The 22760-nt window shown below is 41.9% G+C and overlaps 1 protein-coding gene across 1 annotated transcript in view; it reads right to left on the bottom strand.

The window, feature by feature from the left end:
• Positions 1–1912: 1912 nt before the first annotated feature.
• LOC124719631 overlaps positions 1913–22760 on the bottom strand; it is a 171479-nt gene continuing 150631 nt past the window's right edge. The window contains exons 9-10 of the mRNA XM_047244847.1: positions 20262–20959; positions 1913–1983 (exon numbers count right to left, since the gene is read on the bottom strand). Coding sequence (XP_047100803.1) covers positions 1913–1983; positions 20262–20959 — 769 coding nt within the window. The remainder of the gene's footprint in view (positions 1984–20261; positions 20960–22760) is intronic.

The raw sequence follows: 22760 nt of genomic DNA, 5'->3' as shown, positions 1-22760 counted from the left end.
TCCTATTGTGACTCACTAATTTCAGCCCTCCTCGAGTAGCATACAGCACACAAATACTCTAAGCAATGCTGTAGCAAAACTGAGACAACGCCAGATAACAGCAAAATAATTCAGGTAACAACGGACAATCCTTCTCTCAAGAAAAATGTCCCGAGTAAAACTTCCAGACTAAACTTGGCAAAAGTCAACAGTTCACTGTGAACAATCACAACTGCTCTATAATATCTGATCGCTGAAAAGTATTTCATACCAGTCAGCAAGGTGCTGCATCAGACTATTCTAATTTGCAACATACCGAGATTAATGCTATATCAGCTCTATCACCAGAATTCTCGCTCCTGATACCAGACTCAATTTACTTCTCCATATTCAGCAAACATTCTACTCTACCGTACCTGTTGTGTTTAATAACAATGAGATAGTAGTAGCGGTATTCACACCACATAATGCGACCATCATCTGGAACCATACAGTCAGTCTACGTTTAACTAAACACAATCAGACCACAACATGACACGCATACAAAATGTGAAGGAAATCCTCTCTATCTGGTACTGTTGTCTCTACTTGAGGTAAAAGATTGCAACGAGCAAAGCAATCCTAGTTGTATTGGAGACAGAACACCGAGGCCCGAGTTTCAGCACACGAAAGCAATTTCGCGACGACGCACACGAGTCTCCACACTCATCGGTTACAACGGGACAGCTGAGACGGTGACGCAAGTCCTGGAGCTACAGGTAATAAAATTACACTTACTTTGACTCGTACATTGAGTAAATAAGTGTAGTGGAGAGTGTACGCCTGTCAACTCAGCTGCTGTCACCTCACTTCACTCCCTGTGTCCGCAGCTCGCCGCTCCCCGCCACTCCGTGACTCCTGCCACAACTGTCAGCCGCCCCTCTGCTTGTGAGGCGCCAGCAGGCAAACGGCACAACAGTCCGTGAGGCCGTCACTCAAACTTCACTCACAAAGAGTACTGACAAGGCGCAGAAGAAATGCTCGCACACAACATTGCCTTCACGAATCTTTTCAACAGTAAAATTTCTTCTCAGAGACCCTCGTTGTTAACGTCTACACTGTAGCAAGATTCGTCGTTTCCCACAAGCTCTTGGACCGGAGAATCGTGTTCACTTACGTAGTTCCACGGGAAACGGAATGTGTCCGTGTTGCGTGTGGCTGCACGCGGTACAGTCAAGTTCCCTACAGCTGTGTAATAACGTGGCAAACATTTAGCGAGCTATGGTTTAAATCGTCCCCTGATGCTTCATCAACAAAGCGTTTTCTTCTGCCTTGCCGTTTCTCTCCGTCATCAATCATTACATTCAGTTCAGGTGATATTCCAACATTTTCTGCTACTTGCCAACTTCCTGCGTAAATAGTATCCCAACATTTCTCAGCTGATTTAATTCTTCAGCGTGACTCTTATTAATACTACTTGAAACATATGTTTCTCCGGTTTGAAGTACAACTTTACGTACGTTTATTGCAGCTAATAATTGCATATACTTATGAATGCTCCTTAGTTCAATGTGTTGCTCCCGCAGTCCAGGTTATTAGCAAGTTCAACCGCCCATTGTAATCCTGGCCAATTCTCGGCAAATGGATGCATGGCACCTACCCATACAGACCCTCTCGTTGCCGATATTTTCTTTTAAAACTGTCCCTAGCTGCCACTTTCATTTTAAATGAGTTTCTTAGAAACAGCAGTTGTACTGAAAACAGAGGAGAAACGTCATGGGGAAGTATCGCAGTTAACTCGAGTTCTTCTTTTTGCCGCGTCTTCCCCACATGTGGCACATGTAAACTGACGTTTCGTTGCTCTGTGTGCAACTATGACTGCCACATCAGGCACAATCTTACACGCCTCCGCCGTGACATTAAACGCTCTTCGTGGAGGTAACAGAGGGCCATGTTATGCATCTCGCCCAAAGTTCGGCACGCGCCTGACGCCCTCCAGCTGGTGCTGCCTGCTGCTGCGGCTCACTGGAACGGCACAGCACGCTACAGCAGAGGGGAAACAGCCCAGAACTCCGTCCCCTTTCCTCGCATCGTCAAACACGCCGGAATTCACTGCTCATATCGCTCAATAACCGGACACCAAATAGTCTGAAACGTGTTCCTGTTTAAAATCGTGTATGTAAATGTCTGGTTGGTATCTGAGAAATTGGTAAAATTTATTTTGATATGTAAATAGGTTAATCTCAGAGCGGGCGAGCAGAACGGTTTTGAAATTAAATTTTGATCGGAAGTATGTGAAGCACACGCTACACGATGCGAAATCCAGACCAGCCAGCACGTCAAACAATTCGCCTGCGAGAGAGCGTGGCGTTTTCAGTGAAACTTACAAGTGCTATTTGATTGCAAACAAATGACTCAGGTTAAAATGTTGGCCCTGAATGTTGTTAATGTTTATCTTCAGCCTAGCAAAGAATCACTGTACCAGCAGTTTCACGGTAATTACAGAGCAAATGAACACAAAATTTTACGCATCCAACTTTTTGTTAAAACTGTTTCAAAACTCACAAGGTAACACCTGTCTCAGATCATCTACCGATTTGAAACCTCTGAAGTGATGTACTTTCGCAGATATATCCCGACAAATACACTATCTGACAGTGGGCAATGGTAATTAAAGATGTTGGCCTACCTCTGAGAACGGAAGGTTCGTTTCTTCTGCAATCTATTTAGTATTAGTATAATGACAGAACTGTCAAAAACCAAAAAAGAGGAACTGAAGTTAACGACTGACAAATGAGAGGAAGGTTCCAAGTATAACTATGCTTCACTAATCCACAACAGCAACACACCCTTCCGTGAATTACTCACAACCACACATGTCAGCACACTCCCTGGTGCGACGCGCTTACATACTACGAGTAAAATACTTCAAACGACTCACCACGCAGGAACTGGAGAATCTATTGTGATTTCGCGCGCTGCGTTGATAGCTACAGTGCTGTGCTATAATGCAAAACACATTGCCCACCTTGCCACCATGATTGTTACATCATTTCATATTTCGAATATTTTGTGGTATGTTACTAGTTTCGGGGTAATTTCTACCTTTTGTGTTTTTGCTGATACGTCTGTAGTTGACAGCCTCCAGCTGTTCCAGCACAATGTCTCCAGAACTGAGTCTGAATGCAGTGCTGCACGGCCCAGACCGTACATGAGAAAATCATTACGAAATATTATCAGCCCTGTATATGTTTACTTACAGCTGCACAGTAAAGGCTGATATTAGGAAAAATACTTTGTTTTTCTCGCATCTCCAGTTATAGAACAGTTCTTACAGGTTGCGACAGTCCCTAGGAGACTACAGAACAGTCAGGTGAAGAAAGGTTCAACCGTAATTTCGAAAATGTAATGTATTTCAAATGACGCAACGGATATCCAATTGTGCAAAAAATGTCTTAGAGCTGAAGTGGAAAAATAAACATAATCGGTGTTGAGCGCACCGCCATCGAAGAAAATGGAAAAATCTACAAAGTAATGGAGCTAAATAACTACAAATATTCCAAAGTTTAGTTTTCGACCTCTTTCCTTTGGCAGATTCTTAAAATAAAACGTGGTATGTATGTCTGTTTTCACCTCTGCAACTGAATGTAGCCCAGTCAACTGGTTGTTGTCCCATAACGAAACTGCGGAAGATCTTTTAATGACGTGTTTTGGCCTACTAAATAATAATTTCGTGGTTGCTGCCTTGTAGCAGACTGGCTTCACAACGAGAGATCCAGAAAGCGTCAAAATTTTCACTCTCTTCTCAGATTTTCGTTCGTTTCACGGAGACTATGCGTTTCTCGGAGTTGAAAACCCTGAACAAAATTACAGTAGCCAAACTCTTCTACAAAACGCACCAATCAGGTCTGATTTTCTGACAGCGAGCGGTGACGGCGCTAGAGCGCGCTGAAGAACGGCGACTGACGAAAATTCGGAACGCTCCTTTAACGGCCTTCGTCTGTTGTTCTCTGGTATTACGGCGCACTGCAACGGTACGGCACGCTTCAGCAGAGGGGAAACAGCCCAGAACTCCGTCTGCGTTCTTCCCATCACCAAACACAACGGCATTCACCGTATATATCTGGCGATGAAACTAAAGTGATATCTTTTGAAACGTGTTCGTATTTATTTAAACTCGTCGTTTAAAGTGTCTGTCTGGTGTCTGAGAAATTATTGAAATTTATTTTGATACCGAAATATGTAAATCTCAGTGCAGAGCATCAGAAATGTGTAAAAATAAAATTTTGAGCAGAAGTATGTGAAGAACACGCTACACGATGCGAAACCCAGGCTAGCCAGTACATGAAACAATTCGCCTGCGAGAGCGCAGGCGGTTTTCAGTGTAATTTATATACGCTACTTGTCTACAAAACAAATGACTCAGATTAAAATGTTGGCCCTGGATACTGTTAATCTTTATCTTTACACTTGCAAACAATAACTGTACCAAAAGTGTTTTTGTATTTATAGTCCAAGTGAACATAAAATTTAACAGATCTGAGTTTGTGTCAAACGGCTTAAAAAATTGACAAATAACACCTTTCTGAAACAATTTACCGATCAGAAACGTCTCAAATGATGTGATATCTTCACAGATGCATTCTGGTGTGTGACGGAGGATACTCTGAGTACCACAGGTGTTTCAGCCTTTTCCTGTTCCAGTCGCTAATGTGTTGTACTCTCATAAAAAAAGTTTGAAATCGAGTGAAAAACTTCACGTCCACAAGAGTAAACAGCTTTCATAAGTTTTAGCTCAAAGTATCAGTTCCCATTACGATCAGCAGAAGTGCCGAGCGTATCCTTCACGTACTTCCGTTCAAAATTTAGTTTTTATACAGTTCTGTAGAACTGCATTGAGATTATGAAATTGCATTGTCCTCCTTTTCCAAAAAGCTGCTTCACAACTGTAGTGGACAAGGTTCATTCTCACGCTAGGCTTACTGTAACTCAGGAACCAATCGAGAATGGAGCTGAAATTATGCCGTTTGTACTGACATGCTTCCCATGTATCAATGATTCGGAACGGAGGACTGTAGAATATTTGGTAAGTAAAAGGCCGTGCCAGGTTAGTCCTCAGGGACGGTTCGAGAAATATCTTTGGACTACTCGTCTGTTAAGAGCTCTGTCTGGTTTTTCGTCCTTTGGCGACAGACCGACGTTGGGCGGCCATTGCTCCCAGAATCCGCGCAACTCGTGACGTGTTTACTACAACCGATCCAGCGCCGTCACGCATGCAGCACGCTATAATCTGGAGAACTTGGCCTTGAATTGTTCTCACTGTCCCAACGTGGTATTAGTTAACTGCAGCAGCGTCTACGGAAAGTTCTGAGAACTAATCTCGCTTATAAGCAGTAACAATGTCGACACAGCAGTAGGGACGGAAAGCTGGGTGAAACGCGAAGTCAGTAGCAACGAGATTCTAAATTCCGGTCGCAACGTAGGTCGTAAAGAGAGGTCGACCGCTGGTGTTTAAAGCAGTGAAAAGTAGGAATGCATGAGAGAGATCAGTGGAGATCCCGAATGTAAGATAATTCGTATCAAGAGAAGCGTGAAAGCTGGATCAAACGTGGTGATCGGACGCTTCAATAGACTCAGCAGCAACAATGGCGGAACAGTTTGAGGGGAACCTGGAGAATATTTCGCGTGAATTTGCTGGCCATGTTATAGTTTTAGGTGGAAACTTCACGTTGCCATGTATATAAGGAGACTCAAGTGGCTAAAACTGGTAGTAGGGCCAGAAAATCATAATAAATTAATCCAAATGCTTAACCGAAAAACTACCTTGAGCCATTAATCTGAGAAGCGACTGGTGAAGATAGCATCTTAGGCCTGCCGGTAACAAAGAGACCCGAACTTTTCGAATCTGTTGGTGTAGAACAGGGAATCAGTGATCCCAAGACCGTTAGAGTGTCACTGAATACGACCGTAAACAGGAATACAAAGAAAGGTGGGAAGGTCGTTCTGCTCAGCAAGAGCGACGAGTAACAGGCTTCAGAGTACCTGAGCAGTCAGCACCAAAATTTCCCCTGCAGCGCAAACAGCGTGGGTGTCAGTGGAAGAAGTTGAAGAGCATCGTACAGTACGCTGTAGGATCACAGCGATGAGTTTAAGGCACCGATCTGCATACAAGTGCGCGTCGGCGCACGCCAGAACACGAGAGAAGAGTCTACAGAAATGTCAGACATCCGAATGTCAACTATGGAACTCGAGCCAAAGAAAGAGTTCTTTGTAGGAAGAGAGGCACACCTGTAACAGGCTGCGTTACTCTCTACGTGACGAAAACCTGCGTAAACATTCGGTCTGGTGGTTCAGGCAAAAATGCTTACAGCACTTTTATCCACGTACAAGTAATTTCAGGGGGCGACATTTACGCCGCGCGGGGAAAGTCGTAGGTGGGGGCGCGACGCGGAATGCGGGCAGCGAATCCGGCCGAGGGCCGCGCATGCGCAGAAGCGGCGGGCGGGACGGGAACAGGCGGTAGGGGCGCTGCGAGCAGCGAGAGGGAGAGGGAGAGAGAGAGAGAGAGAGAGAGAGAGAGAGACCGGCCACACCACACCGAGGCCGAAAATAAATCGGGATTATCACTTAGCATATAAAATTTGCAACACTGTTTAGCGATTAGAGCTCCAGTTCTACTCAACAGCTTAAAATTCAGCCGTGATCGCAGACACCAGCGTCCGGCTGGCAGTTAATGTCGCGATATTACAAAGATATTTTCTCCCGATCTACCAGTAATTTCGCCGTTGTATCTCAGCAGGTTACATCTACCTAATGGCCGTATGCGGTGTACAAACACTAAACGCTATTTCGACAACAGTTGTTTCACTTATGAGACAAAACGTCGCATTATAAAATTTCTGCTCAAAACTTCAGCCATACGCAGTGTCACAACAATAACAAACTACACAGTTACAAGTATGTGAAATACGGACATGTTTTCATTACTCGACGTATGTCGGTACAAAACCCCCTGATCTAACGCTGTCTCCAGCACACGGCAGGCCGAGTACACAGCCAGACCGCCCGACACACACACTGCCTGCTACTGCCGTGAAAGGAAGCAACACCTGTGCTGTCGGTGTTTTGGTTGGCAGGAGAGCCAACACTGTGTTACTGGAGGAAGCCGAAAAGCGCGCGTTTTAGCTCACGCAGGCAGGTCAAGGATATTAGAATTTAGAAAAAACGGACGTAGCTGGTGGAATACTTAGCTTTAATCCATATCTGGTGAACGTCGCTCTTGACGGTACATGATTCACAGTATCAATAGTAACGGAATATTGCGCCTTGCTAGGTCGTAGCAAATGACGTAGCTGAAGGCTATGCTAAACTGTCGTCTCTGCAAATGAGAACGTATGTAGTCAGTGAACCATCGCTAGCAAAGTCGGCTGTACAACTGGGGCGAGTGCTAGGGAGTCTCTCTAGACTAGACCTGCCGCGTGACGGCGCTCGGTCTGCAATCACTGACAGTGGCGACACGCGGGTCCGACGTATACTAACGGACCGCGGCCGATTTAAAGGCTACCACCCAGCAAGTGTGGTGTCTGGCGGTGACACCACAGTCGGCAACAGATCTACAACGAATGTAATTACAACGATACTACAGAAGTTGAGTGCATTTATCAAATTCACAGGTTCATTCAAATTTATGGCCCAAAGTACTTGAAAATTGACACAGAAAATAGGACACCCCGTTTCCATTTCTCATTTAAGTGCCGACACGAGATATTTCTGCATTATGGGCATTTTCCAAAAAGCGTGAGCGTCCAGTTTAGTGGCAGTATCATCTACTGAATCCAATCGGGGGTGGAACGGAGTGGAGTACAGTAGAAACAGACCAACATTTCACCACCACTTACACACGTAACTTCATTACCGCATCCTACACAATGCAGGGCGGCCATCCTTGCATAAAATATTGCCCGGTTTCGGCCGACAGTTGTGAATTCTGTATGTCTGGAGAGACGCCCACACGGCCGTACCTTTCGAATACACCGATTCTCGTCTGCCGACCCTAGTTAAGCTACTCTGGATGGCGAGCGCCTGTTGGCTTTAGTCTTGTTCTTTCGCGTCCTCTGCTATTTATACCCAATATTGCGATAGGAACTGCATTAATCATGTCGTACCACGTCGCACGCAATCTTCCACACCGTCGCCGTGGTACTGAACACCCTGTGTAGAGGCGACACAGCGCACTCCTGTACCCAGCTGCCGGCTGTAGCGAGGTGTGAGAGGTTACGGCAAAACACACACCGTGTCCTCCAGAACTCAAAGTAGTGCCGTTAAGTCGATCTCACGTCGTACACAATTCCCGCCACGCCCACTGCTTACACGTTTCGTCATTTATCCACAGCCACAGCTACACAACGCCCAGTAGGAAATAAATCCTTACCAGCACCTCATGAGCGTAATTCGTATTAAAAAAATTATTCGCATTCAGTCTCGCCACCCAGGTCACAGGGAGTGCCGTGAATGTTTCGCAGCTTGCTACGGAGATTTAGGATTGGCGCCAACTGAATGCATCGAAATGAAAGACGCATCAATGGCAAACACCTGTAAGGACTGTGTGAAGAACAAAATTGTAGTTAACCTCTCAGATGAGCGTTTGAATAGTGCAGCATGTGGTTCGTTGGGACTGAAATGCTCAATAAAACCGACTGCTGGTTCTCCGAAGTGAAGAAATCGTAGGCAGTTACTCTCGTAAAGAAACGGCCAACGATAGTGACTTAGATGACCAGCATATGTTTCCGAAATAAATTTAAGAGTTAAAATTTCCATGCCGCAAGTACGGAAAGCGTTGGTGTATGGGATGAAAGAACGTGCTGAGAAGTGTGTGGTAAGGAATGCTTACATACTGGTAGCCCTGGTGGAAAGCAATCCGATGAATAGGGAGATGCAGAATAACGTGAAATCCGGTCGTCAATAGTCGCGACGTTCAATATAAACACTTTGGACCTATTCCTATGAAGCAATAGAAAAGTCAGTGACAGAAACACCATCTTGCATGACATGGTTTCCGATATTGCTAACGATATAAGGAGCGAAAGAATTTGTAGCTTCACCAAGTTGGACTACCCGCTTCGAAAACATCGCAGAAAATCACGTCTAGAAAGATCATAAAGAAGGTAGCGAGAAGAAGGTCTTAAAACTGTATAATTCAAATTTCGGTGTTAGTACGTTTCGTTTGATGGTAAAGAATACGATCGCTGTTCACAGTGACTCTACCGTGAACAATGAAACCAGTCCCTGAATTTGCGATAAAGGGACGCTTTCATTGAGAGGCGTTAAGACGCGGATACAGGGTAATACACATTATCACTGTGGGTGGGTCAGGTGTTCATTGTTACCTGTGTCAATCGGCTGGAAAGTGCAGGACTTGTGGAAAGGTCAACGTCACCCACACACAAAGTAGTGATAGACTCATCGACATCTGGAAAAATGGCAACATGAGTGTTGTCACAGTTGTAATGCGTCACGCTTTCCTTCCGCTTTCACGAACCAAATCCCTCTTCTTTCTAGATTTGTGTTTAGCTGAACGGAATGAAACTAAAAAGCTACCGTCTTTCCCAACCAGAATTAATCATCGAAGTGTTGCCAGAAAACAGTTCCACTCTTCCGCTAAACAGCTACTTTGTACATTCCGCGTCATACGCTGATAAACATTAAATTAAGTTCAGCCTGTGTCACATCTGTAACGGAAAAAAGTATTTTCTATTTCTGGCGACAATTTTGTGCGGCCTTTCGTCTTGCTACGGCTGCTTACGTCCGTCTGAGCAGCTGCCAGGGAGCGCCAGGAAACAGGCGCCACTGCGCACGCGCGGCGGCGACTGCGTAGCAAGCCCGAGGTTCCTGTGAGCAGCTGCCAGCGCGTTCGTGCGCATGCGCAGAGCTGAATTCGCGTATGTGCAGTGCCTTCTCCCGCTCCTGGCTACTTGAAACGCGGCTGTTTGCCGTATGAGCAGCAGCAGCGAGCAGCCAGATGGTACCCAGAAATTTTTTTTTAATAATGCCAGATTCGCGCTTGCGCAGAGCAAGCTGAGTTACAGTGCGGGGTCATTCTCCACGTGACCCGTGTGTATGTTTCGTGATATTGCCGGTCTCTCTTCGTTTACAGCTTCCACATCAAATGAAAACAAAACGGATTTGTGTCTGGCAGCCATCAAGTGAATTAATATACATTCTTATGATAATGAAAGACTAAAATAAGTCAGTAGTTTCAATTTTCTGATTATATATTATTTCGACGTTATTAACAATCAACCATTAATCTCTTAATTAAGCTATTTCTGTGAGTTGTGTGGAGAAATTTGCATCTGTTAATTTTCCGGAAGTCTCGGAACCGAGGTGATGCTTTTAGTATATAGAACGTAATAGTAAAAATGTTAACCAGATGTAATTACTTACCGAATGAAAGAGGGAGGTACTGATTTCTGTGTGTTTAAAAGCGTTCTTTCGGGCAGAGCATCTTCATTTTGGAAATAAAACACAGTTGTTGACAGAAAAAATAGTGGCAGCCAGAATAAATTCATAAATGTGCTGAAAAACAACAGGAGAACAATGCTATTAGTGCAGTTCATAAGGGAATCTGTAGACAGCATTCGAGATAGCAGAATGTAATGTTAAAAATGTAGCCAGATGTAATTACTTACCAGAGTAAAGAAGGAAGTAATCAGTTCTCTACATTTGAAAGCCAGCTTTGCAGCAGCGCGTCTTCCCTTTGCAAATAAAACGCAGTCGATGGCAGAGTAAGTGGCGGCACCCATAAGATGCTCATTAACCTGCTGATAAAAAGAAGGCGAACAAAGCCATTGCTACATTTCATATAGGAATCTGTAGACAGCATTCGAGGTTCCAGGATGTAATATTAAAATCGTTAATCAGATGTAATCGCTTGCCAGATGAAAGACTGAAGTACTTATTTGCCCATTTCTCAACGCCAGTTTTCCAGTAGCTCATCGTTATTTGGAGTTAAAGCCCAGCAGGTGGCAGAGTAAATGGTGGCAGCCAGAATACACAGCTTAACCTGCCGAGAAAGAGCAGGAGAACAAACCTGTCACTGGACAGGTCTACTGGGAGTCTGTTATTTGCACTTCTGGATTTTGTACGTACTACGTATCTCTCAGACGCTGAGAGACACTTCTGAGTCGCTTATTATTCGCTCGCAGTCTTTCCTCAGGGCAACTGTGTCACTGGAAGGTGTGTTCGTTTTTGTCATCGCTGCTGGGATGAAGGAAACATTTTTTTATTTGGTGGCACTGCAGTCGCGCGTAGTTAGATTCATTGTTGAATTAGACAGCCATGTGAAGGGAATTGAGATTTTTCATTAAAGATTGCTTAATTTTCACTGTAAGGGTTTTTTCATGTCTGTCAATTATTTTTCTAACAATTGTGAGAGTAAGCATTTGACATCAATGTTGTCCTTTTTCAATGTTAATGCATGTTGTAACATAAATTTCATAGAATTAATAATGTATCAGTTAATGTAAAAACTGTTTGTCGGGGCATATTTCACCTAAGAGCATTGTCCACATCCTCAGTCCATGTCGTTTTTATTTAAAGCAGTCTCTCACTCAGTGGTGTGTATAACACAGTTTACTTGCTGGCTGGAGCATCGGCTGTAAGCTCTCAGCAACTGCAGTCAGAACTTTGCAACTGGCGTGCGCAGAGCAGCAAGCACTGCGTTTCCAAGCAACTACATTACGAGGTGAGACATTTCCATTTCACAATCTGTTTGCTACGAAAATGATCAGCGCAGAGGGGCAATTTCATGTACAACATTATTTGGCAGATCATTAAAGCACAGGGACAACTTTGTTTAGTTCAAGAGATTAACAGTACAGTTTCAGCAGAGCATTTCCATCGAGGAACAGGAAATTAACAGGCTGGAGCTTTTTCCACACACAAACAATACACAATGGTATACACAATTTTTCACTGACACATCTTTTGCTCTCGACAACACAGGTGAAGAATCAAAGCCAAGGTAGACACTTGGGAAGCAGCAACAGACGAACCAAACAACACACTGAATGGGGCAGATATTTCAGCACACCGTTCATAGAATTTCTAATGATTCAACTTTGCTCTCGCCACATTTAGTTTTGAAGAATAAAAATCCGCCAGACAAAATAAAAGAACTTGTTTCTCTCCCCAAGTCACAATGTTTACGTCATCGGTAATTGATTGACATTGCAATTACTAATACAAAAAAGGCAGCTGAGAAAAGGAAAATGCTAATAAAGAAGGTAAGTCACAATAGAAAATTCAAAGGTGGACAAAAAGTTTTAGTTCGAGCACACCCTTTGTCTTCTAAAGCAAAGAACAGGTGTCAAATATTTGTATTCCTGTATAACGGACGATTTCGGAGTCGACGGATCACACTTCCGAACGCAGTACATCTTGAAACACTCAGAACGAAAGTTTCCAGAGGTTTCCATCACCTCACCAATATAAAACCTTTCATTGTATAATTATTTGACTTTCTACTCTTCCTTGAGATGACTACACCACACCAATATATAACACTTATGTTCTGACAACACGTATTTCACTCTCTTATGTAGGTTGCAGTAGGTACTGGGAGATGAAAAAGCTTGCACAAGATAGAGTAGCATGGAGAGCTGCATCAAACCAGTCTCAGGACTGAAGACCACAACAACAACAACAATGACGTCAAGCGTTTGCAAGTAGTAGTTAAGCTTTTTCTACAGTTTTTGTTTCACTGACATGTATGTGTACATGAAAATAACAATTTTTTCTCATACAGTACTATAAGTACAAGCCACTTTGTATGTTAATTTTCACTGTCATGATTTTTATGTAATAGATACAACAGAGCACACATCACGTCATGCTCTAACGTAACTCACCCCGATCTTTACACTACATCATTTTACAAGCAGATATTACGTAAAAGAAGGCAGCAATGATTTTTCCCTCAGTGACAAAGGCACCACAGAAGATAAAACCAACACGAGAAACAATAAATCGAATTTTGCGCGTCGCAAAGCATTTTCTCTTACAGGCTAACGTACAGAAGTATGGAACAACGGATTCCAGACAGTACTGATAAAACAGGTAGAGTATATATTTTTTTCACAGGTATAACACGTACTGTCAGTAATCGGACCAGATATTCAATTTAAGCGTCTTGCACTGAGATACTCAAACCCTGAGATATAACCAGGATTTCTTCATTCACTGTCAGAATTTTATTGTAGATGTCGTACGTGAGGTGAAGACTTAAGGCTTCATTATAGATGAAGTATGTGTAGCAATGATTTATAGATTTTTATAATGAGAATACGATGAGATAATAGGAAGTGAGAATAGCGATCTTTTTGTGATTATTATGCAGACCTTTATTATTTATGATATGAAGTGGCATATTGATGTTAGGGATTGTCACGGAGTACATGATAACTTTACTCTTGTTGCATGCTTTGTTGATTGTGTTTTGGTGTGTATCTCTGACGAGTAGTACTTCTAATGGTTTGAGAAAAGGTGTTGCAAAACGATAATACAAGGCTATGAATTTACAGGAAGATAAACACATTGTTTCCAAAATATGCAATTTTTTGTGAACAGCAATGAGAAGGGTTGAAGACTCTTATTACGATGCACTTGCTTTGATGAATTTCTGACTTTGCTTGTGCTAGTGTATTTTTTTCTCATTTACAGGATAATACCATTTCTCATTCTTTTTCGCCTCTAGATAATAGACTTAATCGGAAACAGATAAATTCTTAATTGTTTTCGCTCTGCACCTTGACTTTACTTTTTCGTAGATATTAAGTACTCTTCCTGATACCACTTAAATTTTTCATTTGGGGGAGTTACTTGTAATTGGCACGTGCATAGGTTTCGTGAACACATTTTCATTTGCTTTATGTTTTGTGACTCAGAGGCAAAAGACAGATGTAATAATTTCTTTTTTTTTTCTCTACAGAAGTAAAATATTGTTCACATTTCATTCCTTTCCCTCCCTTTAGCCTGTATCCTTATGGGCATCTACTCGAGTATATAAAAACATACACGCTGCAGAAATCAGTATTGTGCGCTTGCATAACAACACGAGTGGCAGACGCATGCTCGTGTGAACAGTAAGAAGGCAGACGGCAATGTTTGCCTACTGATATTCTCACAACGCATTGTACGTGTAGTGGTTACTGTATTTTAATGTTTCTTTTCTCTCACAGCGTGAAACCGATTTCCATTATGATTATTCTGTCTGACATGTCACTGCCGACACAGCAATGTATATCGTAATTTGAATATTCGTAAGAAATGCTTGTTATTATTTGTTTTTTAATCTGAGAGTTCACCATAATTTATGTACTTTTAGATAAATGTAAAAGATTTATTTTCTTTGACTGTGTTGTAACAGGATACACGTACTTTGCGAAAACAGCACATCGATGGACTCGAGTAGAGATATTCTCTGCACAGTGAGACAGTTGGACGTATTATGGACGTTTTCTTTCCGACGGCAAGCCAAATGGGTTATCGTGATTTTAGATGGCTTCACAGACATTTTGTTAAAGTGACGTGGAGGTACCTTTTGTGAGCGGTCTGGCTCTGAGTTGTCACAGGGTTCATCATGGACAGGTACAGCACCCACCGAGTCCGCCCTCAGCCGCCTCCCACGCAGTCAGGGTACGACGCTCTCACCTGGTCAGATATCACAGCGTTGTGAGTGAGTGCTGGAAGACACTCCAGCATGAGCTACACAGCGCACTGTGTACACTCGAGCCAGCAGCTTCGTGTACGAAAACCACGAAAAGACATTGGTTCGATACACATTTGCTACGACAAGCAGACGACGTAATCACAGCCAGTCTCACGACATTTTGTGCAAAATAACGCCAAAGAAAAATGCCGTCAGTGTCATTTTTCCCACAATTAATGACTTTAGAACTAGTGCACACAAATCTAGTGGACAATTTTCTTTAAATTGTGCACACTGCCTTCAAACGAAATGTAGCGCATTCTAAATAGACCTGAGCACCAATGTAATCAGCTTTATATTTGGAGTGCAGCTGAGCGCGAAATGTACGATGATTTTTGCAAATTAACAAATTAATTTATGAGCGACAGAGCACTGCTACTTACAAAACTTCTTTATAGTGCATATATGCACTTAACATGTATATATTGCTTATTCTGTTATCTCTACATATTTATTTATAGTATACTATACCACTTCCTAGCTTACTACTATTTTTGTGTAATATTACGTAGACGAAGTTTTCAGTACAATCTTTGGCATGTGTAAATATCCTCCTGCAAAATTCTGGCCAGAGAGACTGTGAGATAGTGAAATAGATCTACTATGATTTTCTTCTTCTTCTTCCTCTTCTTTCAAATAACCTATTTGGAGGGTACGATGAATCAGCTTTGCCTACTCTTCATTGTATTAGATTTCCTTAGTTTCCAAATTTCCTTCACCCTTTTAGAGTGTTGTTCCCTTTCTTGTTGAGTCCACTCTCGTCTAGCTGTTTTCTTTCCCTCCTGAAATTCTGTCTTTTGTACTGACTTTCTGAAATGTATTCTGTTTTCTGTTGTGTGTATAGTAATTCCAGCGTTTTCCATGTCCTTTTCACTCTCTATGAAACATGCGGGTTTGGATTGGTAGCTACAAAGTAATGTGAATCTACGTTTGGTTAGTCTGTTGTTATCCATTCCGAAAATACCTCCAGAAAACTGTAGTCTTCTCTTCCACATTACATCAGTTAGTTTTTCAGTTTTCAAGTACAGCACTCTGTTTGGTCTTAACCTGTACTCGTCATTATCGTTTCTTTTAGCTCCCAGTATTTTCCTTAAAACTCTTCTTCCGACCTTCTGTGAGTTTGTCATTTGCATTTCAGTACTTTATACGTACTATGTGTGTCTGAGACGCCAAACGACAATCTTGAGTCTGTTATTCTTCACGGGCAGTCTTTGGTCAGAGTCTGCCTGGCAGCGAGGAGCGCGGGAGTTGTGACGTCAGAGGGGTAGCGAGGCAGGCGCCGAGCAGGGGACTCGTGGCAGAGCAGCCGTGGAGGTGGGCGTGGGTGCGTCTGAGTTAAAGTGAACTGTGTCTGGATATTGTGAGACAGGGGGGGGAAGACTTGACCAGTGATTTGGAATGGAATGAGATCAGGGAAGAGTATGAGGGGGAATGAAGGCAACATTCCTTATTTAGCGACACCACACTCACGTGTAGCTAGATTCACTGTTGAATGAGACATCCACATGAGGGAACTTCAGATTTTTCATTAAAAATTCTGTGATTTTCACTGTGAGGTATTTTTCATGTTTATTGATTATCTGTCTAACGTTTCTGAGAGTGAGAGTTTGGTATAGGTGTCGTCCTTTGTCAGCGTCAATAAATGTTGTGATATCAACTACGTAACAGTAATAATAAATCAGATAATTTTTCAAAAATCACGTTAAAGGCATATTTCACCTAAGAGCATTGTGCACATGCTCGGTCCAAGTCATTTTTATTTAAAGGAGTGTATCACTCAGTCATGAGTATAAAATGGTTTACTTGCTGTCTGAAGCACTGGCAGTAAGCTCGCAGCAAGTGTTCGGAAGCGTGAGGTACTTTGTCTCGGTGGTATCTACTCCGAATACAGTATAAAGACGCACACTGCGTGGAACAGAAGTTGCAACGTAATATCGAGTACGCATCTAACACACGGGTTTCCAAACGTTTCCTCTGACGGAACACTTCGAGAATCTTGGTAATTTTACGGAACGCCTTGTTTGTTTTGAACGTTAATGAAACTTTAAAAAAAAGAGAAGGATTTGTTTTATTCGGTGATTACTTCAATGTAGCTCATGACTAATAACACAGGAACCATAATAAAATGAAATAAAAATCAATATCGTCAAGGTGTTCACGAAAAAAACACCATGTTATAAACATTTTTTCGTGGAGCACATATTCTGTCCTCGCGGAGCACCAATGTTCCACAGGACACAGATTGGGCAACCCTGCTCTAAGAAAATGCTCTGTGTTGAGTGCAGGGTGAAAGAGCACCGGTTAGTTTGAGACACACTGCGAATCTGGTTGTCATCCTCAGCAGACTAACAAAACACAGTTGCACAGGTGCGTCTAATTTTGGCTTCCACGATGACATTTTCACTCTGCAGTGGAGTCAGCACTGATATGGAACTTCCTGGCAGACTGAAACTGTGTGCCGGACCGAGATCGAATCTCGGCACACAGTTTTAATCTCCCAGGAGGTTTAATTTCGGCTTACTGAAAAAGACGCGCCGTGCAAAATACAGGGGCGAAAAATTCATTAACTGGATAGAATTGGAGTAAAATTTTTCCCAATACGTATACTGAGTAACATGGGACTAGTACCATCGCCGTAGTTGTTTTCAAATCGACAGTTCACTTAACTTTTTTGTTATGACTGACAGTAATCATTGAATTACGTTCGCTACGAGACTGTTTCTCCCGTCCCGGGCTACTTATCGTTACAACGCAGAAGCACTGTAACAGTGTGTTCAAATGGCTCTGAGCACTATGGGACTCAACATCTTAGGTCATAAGTCCCCTAGAACTTAGAACTACTTAAACCTAACTAACCTAAGGACACCACACACGCCCATGCCCGAGGCAGGATTCGAACCTGCGGCCGTAACAGTGTGTGTGTGGGCGGGGGGAGGGAGGGAGGGAGGTGTTGGTGCTCGGTTCCTGTCTGAGCTGGCTGCGTAGGGTTAACTGCCTTTGGTTTACTTCGAACCGGCGGCCATATGTGTAGCCATTCGACATCTGCCTTACTGCAGCTACGTTACAGTGTACTGTATTAAGCGAGGTTCGAACGACGACCCCGAGCTGGCGCCAGGCAAGTTGTGAAATGCGATTAATTCGTTTTGCAAAAGATTTTAATTGGGATGAAACTAATGCACTGCTAATGGCACCATTTGTAGTTGCACCGATAGCATTTTGAGTGCAACAACATGCAGAAAACACGTTTATCCGGGAATTTTTTGAAACGTGCAGCTTCTGTACTTTTAACTTGCATAAATGAGTTCAAATTTTGTACGAAGGTAGGTGAATGGATAAAGTCAAAACGAGGCAAGGTACTAGCTACACACGGTTTCAGTTTTCAGTTTCTACGACGTGCCATTTTTGGCTTCCAAACGCGCATCTTTACATGTGTAAGTCAACAGGCGCGACCGATACGTGCCCGTGTAAACCCCGCTTAATGTACCAACTGCATTCTAGAGTCTGAAATGACTCCGCCAGTTTGCTGTTTCGGTTGTGTCTTTGCGCTACGACATACCTGACAGACGCAAATGCACAGGGTGACTCAGGAGGAACTTTCGATATTCAGGGATATTCCAGCGACCATCATTCGAAGCAAAAAACGCCTTAGCAAACGTATACTCTAAAGCACATACCTTAAGAGCTGTGACCTCCTCTTCATCTTCGATACTGTGAAGCAAATCGCTTCTACTGCCAGCTCTCTGCTTTCCATATTTTGAGAGGAGGTGTAAACAGCGATCAAAAAGTTTCAGTATGAGGGTAATGCTGCAATGTATATGAAAGCCAGCATGATTCCGATGCTTGTATACAATCACCAACGTGTAATCAAGAGTGTAGTGTGATGCTAGAAACTAATGTGTTACAGTGATCAGTGAATGTTTCGTTATGTTTTATTTCTGTTACCCAATAATTGTATTGTGTTACGCCTCAGTCGGGCAGGTAGTTTAGAAAATTTTAAAAGGGAAGTGGATAGGTTAAAGTTAGATATAGTGGGAATTAGTGAAGTTCGGTGGCAGGAGGAACAAGACTTTGGTCAGGTGAATTATTATTATTATTATTAAGCATTACAATCCATGAAGGCTTTTTGCTGCAGAATGGACAATGTTGAACCACTTTGCTCTGTCTTTACAAGTAATTTGCCACTGTCTGTCATGTCCTAGTTTTCTGAGATCGTCTTGAATATTGTCCAAGTATCTCATGCGTGGGCGTCCAAGAGGTCGTCTTCCGGTGGGAATCTCTTCAGTCACTTTCTTGATGGTCCTGTTTGGTGGTGCTCTGATGACATGCCCTATCCATTTCAGTCTTTTGGCTTTAATTTTGGCCACTATATCGGAGTCTTTATATAATTTGTAAATTTCATTGTTATTTAGCAATCTCCATTCATCACTGATCCTATCTCTTATGGGTCCAAATATTTTTCTCAAAATTTTTCGTTCAAATACTCTTAATCTGTTTTCCTCTTTTTTTGTGAGAGTCCAGGTTTCAGATCCATAGGTGAGTACTGGTATAATCAATGATTTGTATACTTGTAGTTTGGTGTTCCTAGAAATTAACTTGCTTTTGAAAACTGTCAAGAGACTATAGTAGCATTTGTTAGCCTTCTGAATTCGTGATTCTATTTCAATTTTTATGGAGTTGTCAGAGGTTACTATTGTACCAAGGTAATTACATTCATTTGTCTTTGTGAAAGCTGTGTTATTAATTTGCAGTACATTATTATTTGATGGATAGCGGGATAAGATAAAGTACATTGTTTTGTCTGTATTCAGCTGGAGGCCTGTGCCATTTGTGGCTTTAATTAATTGTGCTGTAAGAAGCTTCAAATCATTCTCACTGTCAGATAATAATGCAATGTCATCAGCGTATGCTACAATGTTAATTTTGCTTTCCAGTTGTGCTCCAATTTGTAGTAGCTTTACTTTTTGGATTATTCTATTGATTACTATGTTAAAAAGAACTGGTGAGAGTGAATCCCCTTGTTTGACTCCAGTTTTAACCTCAAAGTCTTCAGAAAGTTTGCTAGCTACTTTTATTTTGTATTTTGAGTTTAAAGTGCAAGATTTTATTAAATTTATCAATTTGTTAGGGATGCCAATCTGCCTCATGCACTTCCATAAATATTCCCTGTTGATACTGTCAAAAGCTTTTTTAAAATCAATGAAAAGCATATGTACATCTTGATTGAATTCATATTTCTTTTCACCCAACATCCTTAGGACATATATATTGTCAATAGTCGATCTGTTAGGTCTAAATCCACATTGGGCATCATCTAGGGAGTCTTCAACGTAAGGGCTTATCCTTGCTAACAGTATATTTGTCAGAATTTTATATGTTGTGTTTAGTAACGCAATTCCTCTGTAGTTTGAACAATTTGTTGGGTCCCCCTTCTTGTATATAGGGCACACAACTACTTCTTTCCAATCATGTGGGACCTGTTCCTGCTTCCAGATGTTGGTGATGATTTTGTGTAAGCAGTTTACAAAAGGAAATTTACTGAGCTTCCATATATCTGTGTCTATACCATCACTTCCAGGAGCTTTATGTCTCTTCAGCTTCTTGATGCTTTCTTTAATTTCTGCTAAGCTGGGCTCTTCGTCCGATGGGTCAGCAGTAAGATATTCATTGTCATCTTCCTGAGAGACGCTTATAGTTGGAGCATTTAGTAACTCATTAAAATATTCCTTCCATCTGTTAGCAATGTCACTTCTTTCTGTTAGCAAGGAGCCATCTGGGTCTGTTATGAACTGTCCATAATTTTTTATATTCCCACTTTTAAACATATTTATGCTCTTGAAAAATCCTCTGGAGTCTGTGGTACGGTCATTCTCAGCTCTTTTTAATTTGTAATTCATAAAATCCCTTTTCTTTTTCCTAATGAGTTTCCTGGCAAGTTTCTGTTTCTCTTCAAAAATAAGTTTGTTTTGTGTTATTGGTTTTTGTAGGAATTTTTCCCTTGCTAATTTTCTATCTTCGATAGCGTTCGAGCACTCGGCATCAAACCAGGGGTTCTTAGTTGTAGTAAAATGTCCCAAAACTGAGGTAGTTGCTCGTGTGATATTTTCTTTCAGAGCGTTCCAGGCTTGATTAGTATCATCATTGTTAATTTTACTTTCCACTTCAGGTTTGTGTGTTTCTAATTCTCTAATGTACTGGTTGAGAATGTTTGGGTTTTTCAGTTTCATTGTATTAAACCTAGGAACACCATTTAATTTAGACCATTTATGTCTTGAGAGTGAGATCTTGAACTTGGCTTTTACAAGAAAGTGATCCGAATCACAGTCTGCTCCCCTTTGACTTCTGATATCATGTATGCATTTATGATGTTGTTTTTCGATTAATACATGATCAATTTGATTTTTTGTGATGCCATCTCTTGAAGCCCATGTTTGTTTATGTATATCTTTATGTGCAAAATATGTACTTTTGATCAACATGTTTTTGGAAGTGGCAAAGCTAATAAGTTTTGTTCCGTTTTCATTACTCTGCTGATGTAGGCTATGAGGTCCAATTGTAGGTTTATAATGATTTTCATGTCCTAACTTGGCATTGAAATCTCCTAGAATTATTTTAATTGAATTTTTCGAGAATGTATCATATACCTGTTCCAATTTGTTGTAAAATTCTTCTTTAATATTGTCCTCTTTATCCTCTGTTGGAGCATGGCAATTTATAACATTTAAAGTCTTATATTTGCATTGAATCGTAATGTGAGATATCCTTTCATTCACTGCCTCAAATTTCCTAATAAAAGGTAACAATTTGTTGTTTATTATAAATCCTGTCCCTAGTGCATGTATTTGTGTATCATTTCCCCCATACATTATTGTATACTTATTTTTGTTTATACTTCCATTACCCGTCCATCTGGTTTCTTGTACTGCAACTAAATCCATTTTATACCTTTCAAGTTCCTGTATGACATTTATCAGTGATCCTGATCTATAGAGACTTAATACATTCCATGTTCCCATATTCATAACCTTTAAATTTTGCAAGTTCGTCATCAAGTTTGGTGGCCCAGCATTCTTGTCATTCTGATTCGTAGCAATCCATTTTCTCCTACAGGATCCTGTGATAGGGTCGCTGGCCCTAAGCACAACCCCCAACCTGGAGGACCAGGGTCTTGATTTCGGGGATGCCTACCCCTAGAGCAGTTGCTTTCACTTCAGCTAACGAACTTGCTCTGCCCGGCCTGTTGGTCCGCGGGAGGTATTTGATTTCCCTCCTACCACCCATATCTGGGAGGCGTTCCCCGATCCGCCACCTGGGGACGCGCCCTCTAGGAGTTACAGGCTCTCCCGAGGGGGTCAGGTGAATACACGGTTATAAATACAAAATCAAATAGGGATACTGCAGGACCAGGTTTAATAATGAATAAAACAATAGGAGTGCGGGTAAGCTACTACAAACGGCATAGTGAGCGCATTATTGTAGCAAAGTTAGACACGAAGCCCATGCCTACCACAGTACTACAAGTTTATATGGCAATACGCTCCGCAGACGACGAAGATATTGATGAAATGTAAGATGAGATAAAAGAAATTATTCAGATAGTGAAGGGAGACGAAAATTTAATAGTCATCGGTGCCTGGAATTCGATAGTAGGAAAAGGAAGAGAAGGATAAGTAGTAGGTGAATATGGAATGGGGATAAGGAATGAAAGAGGAAGCCACCTGACAGAATTTTGCACAGAGCGTAACTGAATCATAGCTATCGCTTGGTTCAAGAATCGTGAAAGTAGGTTGTATACATGGAAGAGACCTGGAGACACAGCAAGGTTTCAGATAGATTATATAATGGTAAGACAGAGATTTAGGAACCAGGTTTTAAATTCTAAGACATTTCCAGGGGCAGATGTGAACTCTGACCACAATCTATTGGTTATGAACTGTAGATTAAAACTATAGAAACTGCAAAAAGGTGGTCATTTAAGAAGAGGAGAGCTGGATAAACCGAAAGAACCAGAGAATTTAGAGAGTTTCAGAGAGAGCAT

The sequence above is a fragment of the Schistocerca piceifrons genome, chromosome 11 (genome assembly GCF_021461385.2).
Source record: "Schistocerca piceifrons isolate TAMUIC-IGC-003096 chromosome 11, iqSchPice1.1, whole genome shotgun sequence".
NCBI lineage: Eukaryota > Metazoa > Arthropoda > Insecta > Orthoptera > Acrididae > Schistocerca > Schistocerca piceifrons.
The sequence above is the reverse complement of the archived record's forward strand: the minus strand, read 5'-3'. Positions and strand labels throughout refer to the sequence as shown.